General features: G+C 42.8%; 2 protein-coding genes across 2 annotated transcripts in view; one reads left to right on the top strand and one right to left on the bottom strand.

Moving 5' to 3' along the window:
• The first annotated feature begins 3436 nt into the window (after positions 1 to 3436).
• Positions 3437 to 7103, top strand: ELL3 (elongation factor for RNA polymerase II 3). Its single transcript, XM_065872091.1, has 11 exons — positions 3437 to 3656; positions 3905 to 3940; positions 4288 to 4400; positions 4530 to 4731; positions 4821 to 4900; positions 5036 to 5111; positions 5535 to 5718; positions 5803 to 5845; positions 5972 to 6143; positions 6374 to 6418; positions 6496 to 7103. Exons 1-11 carry the CDS (start codon positions 3525 to 3527, stop codon positions 6604 to 6606), a joined length of 1194 nt encoding a protein of 397 aa, XP_065728163.1. The 5' UTR covers positions 3437 to 3524; the 3' UTR covers positions 6607 to 7103.
• A 1272-nt stretch (positions 7104 to 8375) lies between these two features.
• PDIA3 (protein disulfide isomerase family A member 3) overlaps positions 8376 to 21195 on the bottom strand; it is a 23248-nt gene continuing 10428 nt past the window's right edge. The window contains exons 4-13 of the mRNA XM_065872120.1: positions 18119 to 18226; positions 16609 to 16738; positions 12918 to 13034; positions 12481 to 12606; positions 11711 to 11893; positions 10760 to 10868; positions 10083 to 10211; positions 9442 to 9521; positions 9026 to 9083; positions 8376 to 8809 (exon numbers count right to left, since the gene is read on the bottom strand). Of these exons, the coding sequence (XP_065728192.1) occupies positions 8696 to 8809; positions 9026 to 9083; positions 9442 to 9521; positions 10083 to 10211; positions 10760 to 10868; positions 11711 to 11893; positions 12481 to 12606; positions 12918 to 13034; positions 16609 to 16738; positions 18119 to 18226 (1154 nt within the window). The 3' untranslated portion in view covers positions 8376 to 8695. The remainder of the gene's footprint in view (positions 8810 to 9025; positions 9084 to 9441; positions 9522 to 10082; positions 10212 to 10759; positions 10869 to 11710; positions 11894 to 12480; positions 12607 to 12917; positions 13035 to 16608; positions 16739 to 18118; positions 18227 to 21195) is intronic.

Raw genomic sequence — 21195 nt, 5'->3', positions numbered from 1 at the left:
GACAGGAAAAAATTTAAAAATTAGGCAATCAGTTCAGGAGGTCAACGTCTGTATTATATGAGTTTCAGAATGAGAGGGGGCCCACTGAGTGCCCAGCACAAAGAATGAGAAAAGATCGATGCCACAACATACTAGAACACTGGAGTCACAGAGAAGATCCTAAAGGTTTCTGAGATACAAAATAGGTCACATACAAAGAAAGGATGAAGAATCAGAATGGCTTCAGACCTGTCAGCAGCAACACTGGAGTCCAAAAGACAGTGAGTGATGTCATCAAATATCTGAAGAAAAATAACTAACAACCAATTTTTTTTTTACTCAGCCAAGCTATCAATTAAGTAGAATAGAATAAAGACACACAGTCTCAAAGGACTTATCTACCATGCACCCTTTCCAGGAAGCTATTGGAGGTGTACACCAATATGAGGGGGTAAATCAAGGAAAAAAGTAGTAGAATTCAGGAAAAAAGGGCATCCAATATAGGAGATAAGGAAATCCCCAGGCTGTTTGAAGGGAGACCCCAGGATGATAACTTCGCAGCAGGCTTAGAGAAGCAACTATTTCAGAGTGGAACAGGAGAATGAAAGGGTCTGGAGGTGTATATATAAGGAAAAAAATGGAAACTTATAAAACTGATAAGTTTTATAACTGATAAAACTGATAATATAACTGATTATATTTGAATATATGAGGAGGAGATTTCCACTTCTAGAGGAGCATATTAGAATTAATTGATATAAAAAAAGAATTAATTGATAATAAGTACATACAGGGGCTTCCCTGGTGGTGCAGTGGTTAAGAATCCGCCTGCCAATTCAGGGGACAGAGGTTCGAGCCCTGGTTCAGGAAGATCCCACATGCCATGGAGCGACTAAGCCCGTGCGCCACAACTACTGAGCCTGCGCTCTAGAGCCCACAAGCCACAACTACTGAGCCCATGTGCCACAACTACTGAAGCCCGCGTGCCTACAGCCCATGCTCCGCAACAAGAGAAGCCACTGCAGCGAGAAGCCCGAGCACTGCGATGAAGGGTAGACCCCGCTCTCCGCAACTAGAGAAAGCCCGCGCGCAGCAACGAAGACCCAACGCAGCCAAAAATAAAATAAATTAATTAAATAATTTTTTAAAAAGTACATACACAACTAAGTAAACAAACCAAAATAGGGATAATTATTAATATCAAGGGGGAAACATACAAGAAAGGAAATGTAAACAGTGCACTGTGTCGCAGCTTGTAAATAATATTTACACACTCATAAAATGTAAACATTCATTATTGATCTAACAAAAGTAACATTACTACACTAGGAGGATGAAGAGAGAAAGTACATGCATATATATGGAGAGGATGGGAGAGCTAAAGTCCTCATTTTTAAGATAGAAACCAATGGCTAATATCTGACACTTAAAAAGCCAGAAATGGCATGATACTTAGAAAAAGCAATAAATGCCAGAAGAAACAGTTAAAAGAGTTTTAACTTCCTTTAAGCAGTAGAAAGCAGAAAGGAATAAGGGATAAATATTTTTCATTATGTCTTGTATGGAACTTATATGTACATATATAACTTCCATAAAGACAAATAAATACTATAAAAACCCAACCATGGGGCTTCCCTGGTGGCACAGTGGTTAAGAATCCGCCTGCCAATGCAGGGGACAAGGGTTCGAGCCCTGGTCCGGGAGGATCCCACATGCTGCGAAGCAAGTGGGCCCGTGTGCCACAACTGCTGCGCCTGCGCTCTGGAGCCCACAAGCCACAGCTGCTGAGCCTGCCTGCTGCAGCTGCTGAAGCCTGCACGCCTAGAGCCTGTGCTGCACAACAAGAGAAGCCACCGCAATGAGAAGCCCACACACAGTAACGAACAGTAGCCGCCCCCCTCCCCGCAACTAGAGAAAGCCTGTGAGCAGCAACAAAGACCCAACGCAGCCAAAAATTAATTAATTTTTTTTAAGAAGTCAAATTTAGGAGGGCTTCCCTGATGGCGCAGTGGTTAAGAATCTGCCTGCCAATGCCGGAGACACGGGTTCGAGCCCTGGTCCGGGAAGATCCCACATGCTGCGGAGCAACTAAGCCCGCGTGCCACAACTACTGAAGCCCGTGAGCCTAGAGCCTGTGGTCCGGAACAAGAGAAGCCACTGCAATAAGCATGCGCACCGCAACGAAGAGTAGCCCACACTCTCCACAACTAGAGAAGGCCCGCACGCACCAACGAAGACCCAATGCAGCCAAAAATAAATAAATTATTTTTAAAAAGTCAAATTTAGGGAGTTCCCTGGAGGTCCAGTGGTTAGGATTTGGTGCTTTCATTGCTGTGGCCTGGGTTCAATCCCTGGTGGGGGAACTAAGATCTCAGAAGCTGTGGGGTGTGGGCAAAAAATAAAAATCAACTTTATTGAGGTATAATTTACAGACATTAAAATAGATACATTTTAAGTGTGCAATTTGATGAGTTTTGACAAATGTATAGATAATTTGAGTTAGGGTGAAGGGCATTAAGGTCATCTGGGATTATGCCCGTCCAGGGATTTAGCAGAGGTATCCTAGCTAGGAAGGAGAACAACACCAGGGCTCTTAGGAGACATACCCAAACAGGGACAAGTGGTGACACCAAGGGCTGACATGAGATTGGTCCTGGGGTTTCACTGCACCAGGATCTGGACCTCCAGAATGTCTGGAAACTTCATGGCACCTCTTGGTCCTCCTGAGGGAGTGAGCCTGCTCCCTTTCACACCAGTGTCCACCAATCTCACGTGTATAGGCCAGGAAGGGAGACCTGGGACTGAGTTCTCCCTCTCCTCTGCCCTGCAACTTTCCTGCCACCAACCACGGCCCCCATCTCTGCCCATCGATGGGGGGCGCTCCGGCTTGCGACAGCCAAGCTTCACTGCTGCCAAAAACGGGCCCTGATTTTCTCTCCATTCATAGTTAGAAACCGGCTTCGGGTTCGCTGCAGTACGTCGGGCAGGGAAAAGCAAAAGCTCTAGGCCAGGTGTTGGCGTCGGGAATCCCCCTTCGGGTCCGCCAGCCTCCGGTCCCTTGGGGCTCTTGGCGTGATGGGCTGGGCCCGCCCAGCAATCAGTCGCTGTCGCTGTCTACCGCCCCTCTGCGTCTAAAACCCTCGGGGATTGCAGGTTCAGCTTTACTTAGAGACCGAAACTCTTTAAGTGTTCAGGTTAGGTGGAAAAACTGAGGCAGGACTGGGGACTCTAGTGAGAGGTCTGAAGCTGGCTGCAGACTTTCTCCCCGGAACTGGGAGAGCACCTTCCGAAAGCCCAAAAAGCGCATGCCAATCCAAGAAGAAACCGCTGGGGTCGGTGCTAACATCTGGGGGAGAGCGAAGCGCCGCCCACGCGAGCGGGAAATCCCAGAGGTGGGGCTGGCTGTGGGTGGGGCCTGGGGTGGGGTCCCGGCGGGGGGCGGGGCCTACCTGGGTTACCGGGTGTGCCAGCCCAGCCCTGCACAGCGGAGGTGGTAGTGGCCCTGGTCTGTGGCTCCCGTCCTATTTGCTCTGAACCTCGCAGCCATGGAGGGACCCCAGGAGCTTCTGAGTAGGAAGCTCCGTCTCTGCTTCACCCCCGCTGCCCGGACCAGCCTCCTGCTGCTCAGGCTCAACGACGCGGCGCTGCGGGCGCTGCACGAGTGTCAGCGGCAACAGGTACGGCCGGCCCGGGCCCCATCCTCTCCCTCCCCTACCCCTCGGTTAGTCGGGCCTCAGCCGGCGACCGTGCCGAAGGGGCCTGGGGATGGGAAGCAGCATCCTCAGTCTCCGGCCTCCCCACCTCTCCAAGTGAAGCCTGCGAGGCAGGTCCCCCCACCCCACCCCACCCCCACCCCGGGCACCCGACGCCGGATCCGGGACGCTGCTTCACCTGCTCTTAGCTCAAGTCTGTGCTCTCCCTCCAGGTTCGGCCAGTGATTGCTTTCCAAGGCAACCGAGGGGTAAGCGCGGGCCTGGGGTGTGTGGAGGTGGAGTGCAGGGAGAACAGACATGGGCTCCAGGAAGGTACCATCAGGGCGGGAGGTTGAGGGCAGCCAAGGTCTGAGGAAGTTTCGAGAATTGAACCCCAAATGGGGCGAGGGGCTGCTGGGTTGTGGTCCCAAGAGGCTGCGGTTGAAGAGACTGTGCCGTCTTAGCCTCCTGAGGAACTCAGGCCCAGCTGCACCTGGTGTGCTAATGAGCCCCGTGGGACCCATCTTCAGGCTTCGGCTGGCTCAGGGAGGAGTGGCATTCATAGTAGGAGGAGGAAATGACTTTCATAGAGCTTACAGTCTCCTTTCACCCACAGTATTTGAGGGTCCCAGGTTCTGGCTGGTCCCGCCTCTTTTCCTTCATAGTGTCTCAGTGTGGCCAGGAGGGCCCTGGTGGTGGCTTGGACCTTGTGTGCCAACATTTAGGCAGGTAAGGAGAACAGGTAGCAGGTAAGAAAGAGTTTGTGCAAAGTCCGGGAAGGGGATATCCAGAGGTGCTTCAGAGATCTCCACCTTCCTGTTTTTTGTTTGTTTTTTGTTTTAAACTACTTCTTTCCAGATCTGGGCCTAACCGCCTCCACTGCCTGGGTCCACTCAGGGAGCGCCTCACTATTTGGGCAGCCATGGATTCTATCCCAGCCCCATCTTCAGTTCAGGGACACAACCTGACTAAAGATGCCAGACATCATGAGAGCTGGCAGAACATGGGAGACTATTCTGCAGGAGACACAATTTCACAGCCACAGATGGCACTAGAAGAGGTAAGGCCAGAAACTGCAGGGAGTTGGGATAAGGTGGGGCAAAGCCTGAAGCCTAGGGAGCCAAGTGCCCCTGCCACTTTCCCTGCCAGGTGCCAGATCCACTGGCAAGCAGCCAAGGACAGTCACTCCCAGGATCCTTGAGGGAACACATGGCACAGTGGGAAGTGAGGTACTTGGGGGCAGGGTGGGACTAATCTGGGAAGCCCTGGTATTGTCTTCTCTAATCTCCACCCTAAATGCTGTAAAAAGGGATCTAGCCCTACCCTTGGCTTCATCTCTCCCATTACCTCTTCAAAAATCCTAGGAACCAGACCCATCTTCCAAACAGAGAGCCTGATCAGGTACTGCCTTCCTCTGCTAGCCAGAAACACGTGGACAAGGTAAGTTGTAATAGCAAGGGTGTTTCAAAGAGAGTTGTGTCCAATGAGGCTAAAATCTAAAAATTGGGACCTTATCATTTTCATGCTCCCAGAGCTCATTATATGGAAGTAATTTTTATTATTTTAGTTTTTTAATTTTTATTTTTTTATTTTTTGCGGTACGCGGGCCTCTCACTGCTGTGGCCTCTCCCGCCGCGGAGCACAGGCTCCGGACGTGCAGGTTCAGCAGCCATGGCTCATGGGCCCAGCCACTCCGCGGCATGTGGGATCTTCCCAGACCGGGGCACGAACCCATGTCCCCTGCATCGGCAGGTGGACTCTCAACCACTGCGCCACCAGGGAAGCCCAGAAGTAATTTTTAAGAGGACAGAATAGGAGGCTTCTGGCTTACTGTTCATGTGACCAAGATATTTTCTCCAACAGAAACGTCCAGCACCTGCAGCTACTGTAAAACTAAAAGAAAAGAGGCTCAGACCTCTGTCTCTAGCTCCAAGTCCCCTACAAGGACTGCCTAGTCAGGAGCTACAGGAGGGAGAAGATTGGGAGCAAGAAGATAAAGATGAAGACATTAGCCCCAGGCTGGTGCACAGTCCCTCAGTTCAAGCAGGTGAGTTAATGGGAGGAGGGTGAAACTGCCATCGTGGGGGGGAAAAAAGCTTATCATTACCTTCATGTCTTGCTTCCTTCCTAGACTCTGAATCCCCAAGCCCTGAAGAGGTACCAGATTACCTCCTGTGAGTCCCCTGCCATTTCCAATTTTATCAAGCCTTGTGCATATGAGATATTAAGGTAAACTTCCTGGGAACTGGAAGCTTTGGGGGGCAATGATATTGAAGGTGACAATACTCTGCTCCTGGCAGGCAATACAGGGCCATCCACAGTGCAGAACAGCACCATGCTTACAAGCAGGACTTTGAGACAGATTATGCTGAATACCGCACTCTGCATGCCCGTGTTGGGGCTGCAAACCAAAGGTTCAGAGAGCTGGGAGCAGAGATGAAGAGCACTCAACGAGGAACTCCAGAATACAAGGTAAGGGCTGGATGGGCCCAGGCTGGCCCCTGAGCTCTACTGGCCGTAAACTCCTGGCTAACTGCCCATAATCCTGTTTGTTCAACAACCAATGTGACAAGCAAGCCAGTTTTGAGGGAAAAATTAGTCTGTATAATTTGGTAGAATGAGAAGGGAAGTTCCTTCACTCCCTAAGAGAACTGGAGCTTTTTTCTTAAGGTTAAACTTGGTGCTAACATTTTCTGTTTCAGATGCTGGAAGAAAAGATAGTCCAGGAATATAAAAAGTTCAGGAAGGTAAGACCAGGCCTGGGAATGGTAGCAAAAAGGCAGAATTGACTCTCTTTTTTGACATGGATGCTTTTTCTCTGCAGCGGTACCCAGGTTACAGGGAAGAAAAGCACCGCTGTGAGTACCTGCATCAGAAATTGTCCCACATTAAAGGTCTCATCCTGGAGTTTGAGGAAAAGAACAGGGGCAGCTGAAGATGACAGAGGGCTCTTTACCCTCTGCCCAGTGTGCTATGAAGGAACAAAGCAGCTATTAACTAGAGTACAATTGTCTGCTCTTCTTATTGCTGAGTCCATGGTGGGAAGTAGGAGAGCTGCTCTAGGTTCTTAAGGTTTTTCATATTGCCATACTTAAAATTTTAGGGCATGGGCACAGTGCCAAGACTCCACAGCTGTGCCCAGGAGACTAGGAAAAGTAGCAGAGACTTGGCTTCTCCACCTTTAGTTCAGCCAAGTTATTTTTAAATCCTAAGAAATGATACCATTTCCAGGACAAGATACCTTGAGAACATCAGAATTTACTTGGTAGCCTCCCTGAAGAAACAATGAAAACTTTTGGTAACAGAACTAAAGGAACTTGTAATACAACTGGATATAATGGGAAAGGGCTTGCTTGGGTGTTACCCATGTACTGAAAGTGAATTCTTTTACAAACATGGCTAAAAAATTAAAACTGATTGCTTCTGTGTCAAGTTTATGTTTTCCTTGAATCCTCTTACCCTTGGCTGTGTATATGAACCAGTTCTGGGGCTCCCTAAAAAATCAGATCCCCAGATCCCAGCCCAGGTCTTATGAATTAGAATCTCCCAAGATTATGGTTAGGCATCTTTACTTTTTCAAAGCACTATGGATGATCCTGATATATATTTTGCTAAGTGGCTCTGTCAAATCTTGTAATTCAGTGGTCCCCAACCTTTTCGGCACCAGGGACTGGTTTCATGGAAGACAATTTTTTCACAGACTGGGGCAGGGGGCAGGGGGCGGTGGCGGTGGTTCAGGCGGTAGTGCGAGCGATGGGGAGCGGCAGATGAAGCCTCACTTGCCGCTGCTTACCTCCTGCTGTGCGGCCCGGTTCCTAGCAGGCCACGGACCGGCCCAGGGGTTGGGGACCCTTGTTGAAATTGGTAACTAGAGGATACAGTAGGAATAAAGCTCTCCTTTTCCAAACATGGAGGTTGAGGATCACTTGCAACTGGGGCTATCTGGAATTATCCAGTAACTGAAATCTATAACTGTGGATAGGATTTGGATTTACCCACAAAAAGGAAGAGGGAAATGGTTCAATTCATTTGAACCAAAGATCACACCAGTTGTATCCTTTTCGTTCCTCACTGTTGCATAAGAAAGTGGATGTTTCACTCACAACGAGGAGTGATACTGCCTTTCCTAGTTCCGCTGGAGAAGGAAGTTAATGACCACACCCTGGGCTTTGGGGGAGAGAGCTGTACCCGGCAGTGTCAGCAATTCTTGAAACAACTTGGATAGAACCCCAACCTGATGCCACACCCACACAGGGCATTTCTGGGCAGAGAATAGCCCTTGGGAGATATAAACATGCTCAGCTACATGGCAAGGATAAACTGCAATCCATCCTTAGGGCATGGGCAGGCCAGAAACAGCCCAACAAGAAAGGTCCCTCACCTGTTCTAATCATCAGGCTAGGGTCCTGTGCAATAAACATGTGAGGATAGAAAGAGATGAAATCTGGAAAGGAATTACAGGTGATAACTGGGTCCACACCCAGTACAGTACAGCTGTATTGACCATTATGGCAGTCACTAGCCCTACATGTGACTGTTTAATAAAAATTTTAAATATGGTTTCTAGCTACATTTCTAATGCTCAATAGCTACAGGTATTGGGCAATGAAGATTATAGAACATTTCTATCATAGCAGAAAGTTCTACTGGACAGCGCTGGTCTAGAGAACCTCTGCTTCCCCACCTCGTGGAGAAAAGACAGTATAAAGGGGGCGCATTTATTGTCACTGTTCCAAATGTACAAAAAAAATTAGAAAATAACCCCCACCTCAATCCCCCCCCAACATTCCCCCCAACACAAATAATTTTTCCCAAAACCACAAACATAAACTGGTTCTGGTATTCTCATAAACAGTGCAGCTAAGAAACAGTTTAGAGAAAATTTTAACAGGATTCAGATTATATCCATTCTGTCCTCTCAGCCCTGAGAGGTAATAATCCCATAGGGGTCCCAGTCCTCCCCAATGGTTTTCCCATCTCTCGTGGAAGAGTCCTTTTACAAAGTGTTGTGTTTGGCTGCTGCTTTAGAGATCCTCCTGTGCCTTCTTCTTCTTCTTGGGTTTTTCTTCTTGAATTACAGGGGGGTTTGTAGCCTCTCGCTTTAGATAGCTAATAAAATCACTTAATTCACGGCCACCCTGAAAACAGAAAGATAACTCTGAAAATTTAACCTTTCAAAGAACTGTGGATTTTCTTTTTCCCCAATAGGAAGACTTGAATTTTTAAAAGCACATTAGCAACCACATATATGGACCATGAGTTGAGTTTCCAGTTACATAAACTCAAAGAACTGAATATGTGTCTGTGTGTGTGTGTGTGTATGTATTTGTGGGGAGATGAGACAATGCACTTACTTCATATTTCTTTGGATTCAGTTTCTTGTTGGCTGGAGAGAAGTAGATGGTAGGAAAACTGGCAAAAGAAGAAAAGAGTTGACAAATTTCAGATTCCAGAGTAACTCTGACATACACTTTCCTAATAACTGCTTCTAGGAGTAACTTCTCTTCATGATTTCTAATCTGACCAGATACTATTTTCCATTGGTGGCTACATTACATCCTATCAAAACTCAGAAATATGAAAGCTCACAAGGTCTGTGGCAGTCATGTGGGCCAATGCTGCAGAACTTTAAGCCAGGAAGGCATTGGTGGTTCTGTGCTCAACTGGAATATGAGGACTCTCCAAACTACGCGCAATACAGAAATGGTTTACAAGCTTATTTTTTCCTATCAGTTACCTAGATACTTTTACTAGTTTTTAATCTACTTACCCTCTGACTTCATATGGAGAAGGCACATCATTGGCTGTGGCATCCATCTTGGCTATGACAATATTTGGGTCTTTTCTGAGCTGTTAATAAAAAGGTTAGATCTTGAAATTTCAAGTTTTCAGTGACTGAGGGACATAGTCAATTTAGGACTTAAAACAATCTCATTCTTTAAAAGCTTGGATAAGTTTTGCTGCTGAGATAGGAAGAGTAGTGATACTTGCACACAATATCAAACTTTCCATAAACTTCCCTTTTCTCTCTTGGTTCCTACACATTAAGACTCTATATACAGACACCTTCAAAATTACCTGGCCTAAATAAGATACTATAAGGGCTAAGCCAAGTGATATAAGATGAAGGAACATAATGAATTCATATAAGCCACTATCAAAATTCAGATGCCAGGATACTTTTAACCACAATCTAGATTGAGTCTGAGGAGTGGAAAGGTAAAGCAGGTATCTGAGGCATTGTACAGGCTCAGAGGGCAGTCAGGAGAAAGTGAGTAAACAGTAGAGAGTTGAAAAAAAATCTACCAGTACTTAGGTTCTGAACTAATAAGGGTAACTAAATAGCCAATGCTGACTATGTATGTAAACTTCCCAACTCAAATTTAACTTCAGAATATGGTTCACACTTACCTTCTCTCCCAGTTCTTTATACTTAGGCTCCAGATTCTTACAGTGACCACACCAAGGAGCGTAAAATTCAATCAGCACATCTTTATTTTCATCATTCACTATTTCATCAAAATTCTCTGCTACCACTACCTGGGAAACAGAGAAGATTCTCTAGCTGGTAAGGCAAGTTGTATACATTCATGAGCTATATTTGTTTCTGGACCCAATCCCTCTCAAATTTGTTGTGTTGCCATTAAAAATATGAAACCCAACTCATATTTATAGACTTTATTAAGATATTACTATTCCCCAGAAATCAACTCATTCCCATGTCTGTCACCTGTCAGACTAAGTTCAGGAAGTCACAGGAAACAAGTGCTACCCAACTCTTGCTTAAAATAATCTCAGAACAACAATATTAAAGCTATTCTTAAAACTATTCTATTACGGGTTAGCTTGCTCTGCCCTGAAGAGTAACCTAGCCCCAATACAAATATCATCAGAAAATTCTAATCCTGCCCCTATTAAGCATAATGAACTCTGACAATGCTTATTTTATGATGAGGGAGGTGAGTACAAACAAAAACAGAAACTGAGTAGCCAACATGGTCTTCACTTAGCACTTCCCAGTATTTTGGGAATAAAGAAATGAGGAGAGACAGCTATGTAGGGGCTTGGGGAAGTTGTGTGCGCCTCACCTTTACGGGCCCATCATTGCTCTCTGGGATAGGCTCAGACTTCAGGTATCTCTTCAGGTTGCCATCAAAGTAATCCTGCAGGAATCTCTCAAGAGCCTTGCCATCGCGCCTGGTATTAGAAAAACAAGGGATCAGTTTTGTTAACTTGCTCCCACCACTGAGAAAACTAAAAACCATTTCTTAGAATAGTTTCTACATAGTTTAAATTTCAAGGCTAGGAAGTAACTGGAAGTTTAAAAAAAAAAAGACAGAGCCCTTGTTTCTCAATATGCAGAACTACAGACTGAACAAGAAAGCAACCACCTTCTTGTATTTCTAGTGTGTTCTTTGTGGATTAGAAAGGTCAGAGAAGGAAGAAAACATTGGTCCTTCTGGAAATTCTATTCTGCAAAAGAACCAGGTCCTATTTTGTTGCTCTGGAGAATAATGCCTATCGTTTTTTTTGTTGTTGTTGTTGTTTTTTTTTTTTAACTGATTTCACTCACAGGAAGATTTTCTCTTGTCTTAATCTCCCGAAGTCTCAGAAGGTGATAGTCAAAACTGTCTGGGGTCTTAAGATCTTTTCTATACCCTGAGTTTACTTTAGGCCAATGTGGTATTCCAAGAAGAAAAGACATTCTGTAGGGATGGGAGGGGACTGGGTTGGTCTGAAATTACATCAATCTCAAAGAGACTGTCTAATGTTCTCTATTTACTATTTTTAATGGCAGGGTGGAAATAATCATGTAAGAATTCCAAGCTGCCATCCTTTTGTTACTTTTCAAAATTTATTAAGAATCATGATCCTTAAATTATCTATAATTAATTGAGAAAAGTGACCGTCATATGTCTTGATTACAAGACCTAGCTTCACATTCCAATGTTCTTCTTTTTAAATCCTCAGTAGTGTAAAAGGCTTTAATAGTTTCTTTGCAGAATCAAATCCCAAACCCACGCTAACTTGTAACTCACGAGAACTCCTCCTGCATGACAAACTTCTCTCCTTTTGCAGTTCTGATAGCAACAACAGGAATCTCTCCAGTAGTGCTTTCCAAGCCAAAATCAGAAAGTTCATGGCTAAAGGTTTTGCGGCTAGCTACAGCAAAGTTGAGTTTCTTCCCAGCATCCAGGAATTTCTTTGCCACCATCATCACTCTATAGGAAACAAGAGATATTTATGCCAAGATTATACCAGGGTGGTAAAGCACTTCTAAACCAAGAAGCAAGAGACTAGAAAGCAAAATTTCATAGTCCCTGCAGCCCTATGGAAACAGTCTGAACTTGTGTTCTTGGGCAGTGACATAGGATTATGGTATACTCCAGTGTCTTACTGAACTTCACTGCCAAACTGTTGGTACCCAAGCAAATAGTCCATCCCCACTGAAACTTGTTATATTATATAACTATAAAATATTGCAGGCATAATAACTAACCCAAAAAGAAAATTTATAAGGATAAAATACACTGAGGGTCTCAGTGGGCAACAAGGCACAATGTGTTAAAGGACATTTTAGATAACATTTGCATCTTTTATTGTGAGGTCAGGAATCAGCTGTGTCACACGGCAAACGAACACCTATGGAAGATATGCCTAACAGATTTTGGAAATAGTTTATTTATCCTTACAGCTTCAAATCCCATTTTCTTATCTGTTCTCACATCACACTTGGTAATAGGATAGTTAGAAGGAATTGTTTATGCACTGGGTAAACTTATTTACAAAGGGGAAAAATTATTATTACCTGTTTCTCCAGTAGTTGGAACCTTTAGCATTCTTTTCATAGTCCACATCATAGTAGGCCATAAGTAAGTCCTTGCCCTGTATCAAATCTTTATTGTCTTCTGTCATGTGAGGGCAGATACCAAAACTGAAATGATACAATCCATTATCAAATTTGGCTGGTTTATAGCTATGTTATGGAATTATCATAAAGTAACTGACAGCACTTAAAAAGGAAAGAAATTTTCAATATATAGGATAAGTACTGAGTAATGTAACTTATAGGACCACAATAGGAGTTCTAGGACCCAAACATTACTACTTTAATATAAACTCAACTATTATCATTACAATCCCATGAATGAGGCTATTTAATCTAAAACATGGCTCTGCTTAATAAATGAGATAAACAAACTAAAATGAAGCCAAGAAATCCCAAAAGTATAAAGAGGTACTCACATGTTTTCCTGAATAAATTTTTTAATCTTTCCACTGGTCATTTTCTGCTCTGTATATGCCACAGTCCTGTCCTCAAACTTGTTCATCAGATGTGACGGACGAAACAAGGTGATACCCCTTTAGAAAAAAGTCTTAGTAAGTAGACAGCAAAAGAACTGTCTCCCACCTTTTATTTAAAGCTCAGACTATCTACGCTTGCTGCCACTTCTACTATCACCATTTCAGCACATAAGGACTCTTTTCTGGGACCACAGCCTTGGCAACATGACCTTCTCATCAAAGCTAAGGAGCTAACCACCTTAATTTCAAGTGTAATAATTGGGTATGATGATTTAATAAACCTGGGTTGCAAAGTTAGAATACCTTGGTTCTAATACTTGCTCCACCACTAACTTCAAAGACCTCGGGCCAGGTATCAATTTAATTCTTCTGGGCTTCAGCTTTTACATCAGTACAAAAGGGGGTTAGAGTAGATAATTAATTTCCAAACCTTTAAAAACAAAACCCAACTTACCCCAAAGCCCCAATATGTACAATAAAATAAAGCAGAACTTGCTCTTACTGGAAGGTACCTTGCCCTGCCAGTCTCATTGAAAATTCAACTCTCCCACACAGTAAGAAAATTACTTCATTAGAGAAAATATATTTAAGATTCCTCCCAGCTGTAAAAATTCTATAGGTAGGTATATGATTATAGATAATATTTAGCTTGAGTCCATTAAAAATTTTTTTGTTCTAGATTTCTCTATATGAATAAACACAGTTTACAAAGTTTTCTCTTCCTGGTACTACGTTGCCTCTCTCCCTAAACCAAGCTTTCCTCATTCCACCGGAACACTTGAAGGAAATTCCTTCTTTTTTTTTCTTTTAATAAATTTATTTATTTATTTTTGGCTGTGTTGGGTCTTTGTTGCTGTATGCAGGCTTTCTCTAGTTGTGGCAAGCGGGGGCTACCCTTCATTGAGATGCGCAGGCTTCTCATTGCGGTGGCTTCTCTTGTTGTGGAGCTCGGGCTCGAGGCATGTGGGCTCAGTAGTTGTGGCTTGCGGGCCCTAGAGCGCGGGCTCAGTAGTTGTGGCACATGGCCTTAGCTGCTCCGCGGCATGTGGGATCTTACGGGACCAGGGCTCGAACCCGTATGCCCTACAGTGGCAGCCGGATTCATAACCGCTGTGCCACCAGGGAAGCGCCCTTCTTTACTTTCTAACCCTTTTTTCAGCTAAAACTGAACCCCAATTTGGTTCTGAGTCACAGGTTTATATCTAGTACAAGCGTTCCCAGAAAATATCACTATTCTAACTATCAATATCTTGCCTCTTGCTTCTTTCATTCCTCCTCCCCACACTATACACACCTGTATACAATTTTATCACTTGTTTTGGGCTAGGTGTCAGCACCTTTAAGTTCTTATATCCCTCTCTCCACTCTTCCAATGTTAACCATTAACTTTATGTCAGTTAAAACACAGGCATTTTCATAGTATACAAGGAAACTACATAGCAAAAAGGGACCTAATATAAACACGCAGGGCAACCAAGAAGGTGACTATGTCTCAGATTTTTTTTAAAAGCATAGTTACCAATTTCAGAGCAGTTATTGTCCAAAATTGAAATCAGTTCTAAATGTGATCTTTAATGATGTTATGGCATTGGGGTACACATGAAAAACTTAAGACACCCTTCATATAAGGTCTACACATGAAGAACTTAAGACACCCTTCATATAAGGTCTTCTAATTAAGACTTCTGATCAGAGGCTGAGAGGCCATTTTTTTTTCCTTTTTTAAAAAAAGATTTATTTATTTATTTACTTGTCTGCCCTGGGTCTTAGTTGCAGCGCGTGGGATCTTCGTTGTGGCATGCGGGATCTAGTTCCCCAACCAGGGATCAAACCCAGGCCCCCTACATTGGGAGGACAGAGTCTTAGCCACTGGACCACCAGCGAAGTCCCGCTGATAGGCCACTTTTTTTTTCTTTTTTGGCAGTATGCGGGCCTCTCACTGTTGTGGCCTCTCCCGCTGAGGAGCACAGGCTCCGGACGCACAGGCTCAGCGGCCATGGCTCACGGGCCCAGCCGCTCCGTGGCATGTGTGATCTTCCTGGACCGGGGCACGAACCCGTGTCCCCTGCATCGGCAGGCGGACTCTCAACCACTGCGCCACCAGGGAAGCCCTGATAGGCCACTTTTAATGACAAGTGTGAGAGGCAGACACAGTGAACAAATCTAAGGGTAACAGGCTGATATGTGGTGTGCTTAATGAGCCACAAGTGGCTCCACATCATTTATAGACCTGGTGTCTCTTAATCTAAAAGGCAGTAGAGGCTCATGGTTAAGCCCAACAACGTTGCAGCTAGACCTTCTAGCTGCAAAAGTTCAACCCTGCCATTTACGGCATGTGAAGCTTAACCTCTTTGTGTGCTTTCTCCTCTGTAAATGGAGATAATGACAGCTCTGTCTCAACAATTTAAGAGGATTAAAAGAGTTAACAGTACATGGCACATAGTAAACACTGCATATTTTTTTAAATATAAATAACACTAACCCTTGTCACACTTTTCTTTTTACTCTATATGCTCACCTTGAGTGATCTCATCTAGTCCTATGGTTTCAATAACCACTTACATGTGGTTGACCTATAAATCTTTTAATTCAGTTGAGAACTTTTCCTGAATTTTAGTCTCATTTATCCAATTGTCCAATGGGTCTTCACCACCGGATGTCTCAAAACTACTCAAATTCACTGTGCCAAAATAGAACTCATCATCATTCCCCCCAAATTTGTTTCTCTTCGTCTTCTTCATAGCTTGATGATGATTGGCCCAGTTATCCAAGTCTTTAGAAACCTAGACTTACTGTAGATCTGCCCTTTCTCACACTTGGCTAGGGGCCAAATCCTATTGTCTACATTTTTTATACACACTCCTTCTTCTTCATTGCCCCTACTACTGCCTTAATTTAGATTCTCAGATGTCACCCTTAGTTTAGACTCTCTTGACTGCCTTGCCATCCCTCCCCTTTCAAACCACCACTATATGGGTGCCAGTGTCTTTTCCGCTGAAAACACAAAATTAATCACATTACTGTCTAGCTCAAAGTCTTTCAATGGCTCTCAAATATCTAAAAGATAAAATCTAAATTTTTCTGTATGGCACTTAAGGTTTTCTATAATTTGGTCTCTGCTTACCTCTCCAAGCTTACCTTTCACTATGACCTCATCCACGAACAATACTCCAGCAGTACTAAAGGTCCCAACACGCTTAGGTTGTTTCACATCTCGGGGCCCTCTCTCCTGCTGCTCTATCTGGAATAATCTTTATCCCCCACCATAACCTGCCTGGAAAAACTTATCTTTCAAGATATACCTCAAAAGTTACCTCCTCTACGACATTTTTTGATACGACTCCCCACCCCACCCCCAAAAAATCATTCCCTCCTCTGTACTTCTGGTATACTCTGCCTAATTTCTACCATAATACATATAATGCTCACTTACACTTGTATTTTTAAATATATTCACTGTCTCCCATTACTAGATGCCCCTCAAAGGCAGCAACAGTTTCCAGAACTTAGCTTACTGCCTAGTATGTGCACAATAAAGCTTTTGGAAAAACTAGGCTTAAAAACCACCAGTTCACACAATAGCACTTGGTCAAGGTGCACATTTACAAGGGCATTTAACTCAGTTACTTACTCTCCATCATCATCATACTTGTTCACCAGAGACTCAACACTGGTGTGTGCAAATCGGTAGTTATCCCTCAAGTTGCTGGCTGCTTTTAGAAACTCAGAGTGAGCGTCACTAAATAAATCCTTGAAAAAACCTATATAGAAAATGTCAAACACAAGGAAGAAACAGTAAGTGCTGAGACATATTCAAAACTTTAAAATTCTTCTATTTTTTCAGTCTTTATCTTATTATGGATAAGCAAAGCAAGATAGATAGGAGGATTGGGTCTGCTTTGCCATGAGTACTGAGGATATTTGATGAAATATTTAGGATAAGAATTCTTTCTCTACCCTTAAAAAAATACTTTTTTGAGGAAGCCAAGGGAGAGAATTTGTTAGGGTTCAAGTCTTAATTCTAGTTTTTCACAGTTGAAAAATTTGAGCAAATTGCCTAACTCCTTAGAGTCTTAGGGACTATTTCAGGTGTCAGAGGATTAAATAAGGTAGTATGCCAAAATAAAGTGTAAATTAATTCACCATATTTTTTTCTATGTCTTATTTGTCTTTAGAACTTCAAATCTAGTAAAGTGCCCGAAACCTCAGTGTTTATTAAATGTCTACTTATGGTTAACTCCTTGTAAAATATACAGAATCAATATCCAGATAAGAAGTGACTTTTAGTCAAACTTAAATGATAAACCATCCTCTACTGCCAGAAACTCAGTTTTATTACAGTAATTAGGAGATTAAGAGAACACACGCTTGTATGTTTAAATTTATTATTATTTTTTTTTTGCGGTACACGGGCCTCTCACTGCACAGGCTCCGGACGTGCAGGCTCAGCAGCCATGGCTCACGGGCCCAGCCGTTCCGCGGCATGTGGGATCCTCTCGGACCGGGGCACGAACCTGTGTCCCCTGCATTGGCAGGCGGACTCTCAACCACTGTGCCACCAGAGAAGCCTTAAATTTATTTTTTAGTCAAATGTATTATGCATTACATTTAAAACAAAACAAAACAAAAAACACTCAAGATGTAGAATGTGTTTAATTGGCTCAAGTTATTTTAAAAATAATGAGATATTGCAACACCCAAGAAAGCAAAGATTGCTGTAAAAACATACACAAATCCTAGCAATTTGATCTTAAATTGTAAATTCCCCTACAACTGTGAAAATAGCAGACACAGAGGTTTATCATTTACTTATACCCTCCCACCTTAAAACCCCATTTTTAGTTTTAAGTACTCTATTATTTGAGTTAAATCTCAGGAGTTTAAGAAGTGATAGGAAAAACTGAAGCTATTCCTATTTCCTTTAATTGACATTAAATCTTTACACCTGAAAGAATACCAGGCCACTCAAATAAAACACCAATTTTTTCTACATTATAGTAATGCTGACCTAATTTTGTGAGTTGTCTTTTCAGCTGCCCCCAAGGTTTCCCAAACAGTTTTAACTTTATTGTTTACTCAGACATAGAGGGCTTTTGAAACCATGTTGATGATTTTGTGGCATAATCAAATTTGCTACTCACCCACCACAGAAGCATCTTTATCACTAATGAACTTTTCAAATTCTTCCTCAGTCCTGAGACCAACTGAAGCTGGTCCAGCCTGCTTCTTCAGGTGGCTGACAATTCCATCTTAAAAGACAAGATGAAAGATTATAGCAACACAAATTTATAATTTTTGAAAAGGTAATCATTCACATGATTTAAAGTTTAAAAAGTTCAAAAGCATATACAATGAAGTTTTCTTCCTATCCTTTTCCTTGTGATCCAGTTTCTTCCCTATAGGATAACATTTCAGTTTTTTGTATATCTTTCCAGACATATTATTCAGAAACAAGCAATTACATATTTATTCTTTTCTTTTCTCCTCAAATGGCAGCACACACATATGCTGTTCTGTATTTTGTTTTTGTCATTTAACATAGCTTAGAGATAATTTATGTCAATATACGTAATGAACTACCTCAATCTTATTTATAGCCACATGGTGTTTCATTGTATGGATGTACCACAATTTATTTAACCAGCCACAACTGATGAACATTTGTTTCCAATTTCTTGCTACTGTAAATGATTCTGCAATAAACAACCTTGTACTAGCATCATTTTACACATGACCGAGTGTACCTGTAGGGTAATTTCCTAAAAGTGGATTCACTGGGTCAAAGAGTACATGCATTTATAACTGTTTAACTGCCCCCCCAAAGAGACTGTACTTATTCATATCCCTGCCAGTGATGTATTAAAGTGTTTATAACAATACAGATAATACCTTTGTGCATGTTGTTCTCTGCCTAGAACAATCTTTCCCCAGATATCCACCTGGCTTCCTTCCTCACCTCCTCCTTTAGGTCTTAACTCAAAATGTCATCTTCTCGGGACCTCCCTGGTGGCCCAGTGGTTAAGAATCAGCCTGCCAATGCAGGGGACACAGGTTTGAGTCCTTGTCCGGGAAGATCCCACATGCCACGGAGCAACTACGCTTGTGAGCCACAACTACTGACCCTGTGCTCTGGAGCCCGCAAGCCACAACTACTGAGCCCACGTGCCAGTTACTGAAGCCCGTGCGCCTAGAGCCCATGTACCGCAACAAGAGAAGCCACCGCAATGAGAAGCCTGCACACCGCAACGAAGAGTAGCCCCCTCTCATTGCAACTAGAGAAAGCCCGCACGCAGCAAAGACCAAATGCAGCCAAAAATAATAAATAAAAACAAACAAACAAAAAAGTCACCTTCTCAAGGAAGCCTTCCCTAACCATTCCTTGTAAACTAAAACCTATTCAACCCCCAACACTCCCTTATCGCCTGCTTTATCTTTCTTACAGCACATTTCATCCATCTAATACTCTATCCTTATTTATTTTTGTCTGTTTTGCTGATATACACCTAACTCTAAGAATAATACCTAACACATAACAAGTTCAAGAAATATCCATTTTGCAAATGAATTAAACAAACAAATCCTTTATTCTTAAATGGCACAGTCACATGTAGTCTTGCATTTTAAAAATAGAAAATGCAGTGCCTTGGCTATCTTGTTTCAGGGTTTAACTATATACAGGTCAAACTATGCCACGACCCAGATCCACCCAAATCACATTTTCCTATTTAGGTGAAATGTGCTAGGTAAGTAAAACTGTTTAAAAATAATAATCACATACAAAAACACAAAAAATCTTTTACCCTTTAAGTCTATTTGACAGACTATTATTCTATTTTCTTCTGGGCTCCGTGCTACTCCTCTGTAATACTCCACCTCTCCCACCCCTTTCTCTTCTGAGAACTCTAAGGATTTGCTGACCGACTGAGACAGAGTACTGTTTAACTGTTTCAACATGATTGAATCTATTTTGCTTCTTTTAGAGGTTTTTCTTTCCTTCTCTCTCCATTCATGATTTTTTTTTCCTCTTAAATGTTTTCCTCAACTCCTCACAGAGGAGGGGTTGTGTCAATAGGTAAACTGATATTGCATATGAATTTTTTGGCCTGCAAGGGGACTGTAATTACTATATCACAATATAAATTATTATAAAGAACTTTACCTCAGGGATATGATGAAAAGTGTTACGTTTCTCCCTGAGTATTTAAAATTCTCTGGGAAGTATAAAGGGAGGGCTGAGTAACCAGTTGAAGCAGGAAGGCAAACAGCATAGTTCTTAGAATACATGAATAAAATAATCCATCTTAAGTAGCCAAACATCTGATCACCTAGTCAGATGCTGAGAAATACTTGAGTTTAAGAAATCTATGTACAGCCCAAGTGAGATTATCTGCCTAGCAGCAGTCTGGTTGGGTTCACATACAATATAGTTTAGACCTAAGTCCAGAGAAAAACATATCAATAATTCTAACTGCTAACTCTACCCTGAGCTAATAAAATCTGAATCGTAACATGTGTTCATTAATGCTTTTAAGATCAGGAAAAAAAAAAAATGAAGATTTTACCTTTTGTTCTTAGACATATCAAATTTTGAGTGTTGGCTAAATGACCTCACTTGGGCCAAAATATTTATTCATGCATTGAAGAGTTATTATCTACTACATGTGGAGGACCTAAGTACTGGGGATAGAGTAATAAATAAACCAAACAAGGTCTCTGATCTCTTGGAGCTTACAATATAAGTAAATCTCCAAATAAATCCCCAAATAAATAATACAATAAATCTTCAAATAAGTAAACAATTTAAAATATCAGATAGTAACCAGTACTATGCAGAGAAATAAGAGGATGGTAAGAGTATGACTGGGTGGCTACCTTAGGTTTGGTGGCCTGGGTAAGCATCTGGAAGAATTTTTTTTTTGGGGGGGGAGGGGGGCGCTGTGCTGCGCAGCTTGTGTGATCTTAGTTGCACGACCAGGGATCGAATCTGGGCCACTGCAGTGAAGCGCCAAGTCCTAACCACTGGACCACCAGGGAATTCCCTGGGAGGTGAAATTTAAGCCAGGATCTGAATGAAAAAAAGGAGCAAGCCATGCAAACATGGGGGAAGATCATTTCAGGCTGTGGACACAGCTAGGGCAAAGATTCTAAAGTGAAATAGTCTTAAGTCTTAATAGTCTTAAGAGTTAGACAGGAGCCATCTTATGTACAGCTTTGTATA

Source organism: Phocoena phocoena, chromosome 2 (genome assembly GCF_963924675.1).
Source record: "Phocoena phocoena chromosome 2, mPhoPho1.1, whole genome shotgun sequence".
Taxonomy (NCBI): Eukaryota; Metazoa; Chordata; class Mammalia; order Artiodactyla; family Phocoenidae; genus Phocoena; species Phocoena phocoena.
Note: the sequence above shows the minus strand (reverse complement) of the source record. Positions and strands in the feature narration are given on the sequence as shown.

What these genes read in the sequence shown, in the direction of transcription:
- ELL3 (XM_065872091.1), top strand. Translation starts at nt 3,525, where the DNA reads ATGGAGGGACCCCAGGAGCTTCTGAGTAGGAAGCTCCGTCTCTGCTTC. An exon ending in ACGAGTGTCAGCGGCAACAG is followed by an intron (nt 3,657 to 3,904) that starts GTACGGCCGGCC and finishes CTCTCCCTCCAG; the next exon opens with GTTCGGCCAGTGATTGCTTT. An exon ending in ATGGCACAGTGGGAAGTGAG is followed by an intron (nt 4,901 to 5,035) that starts GTACTTGGGGGC and finishes CAAAAATCCTAG; the next exon opens with GAACCAGACCCATCTTCCAA.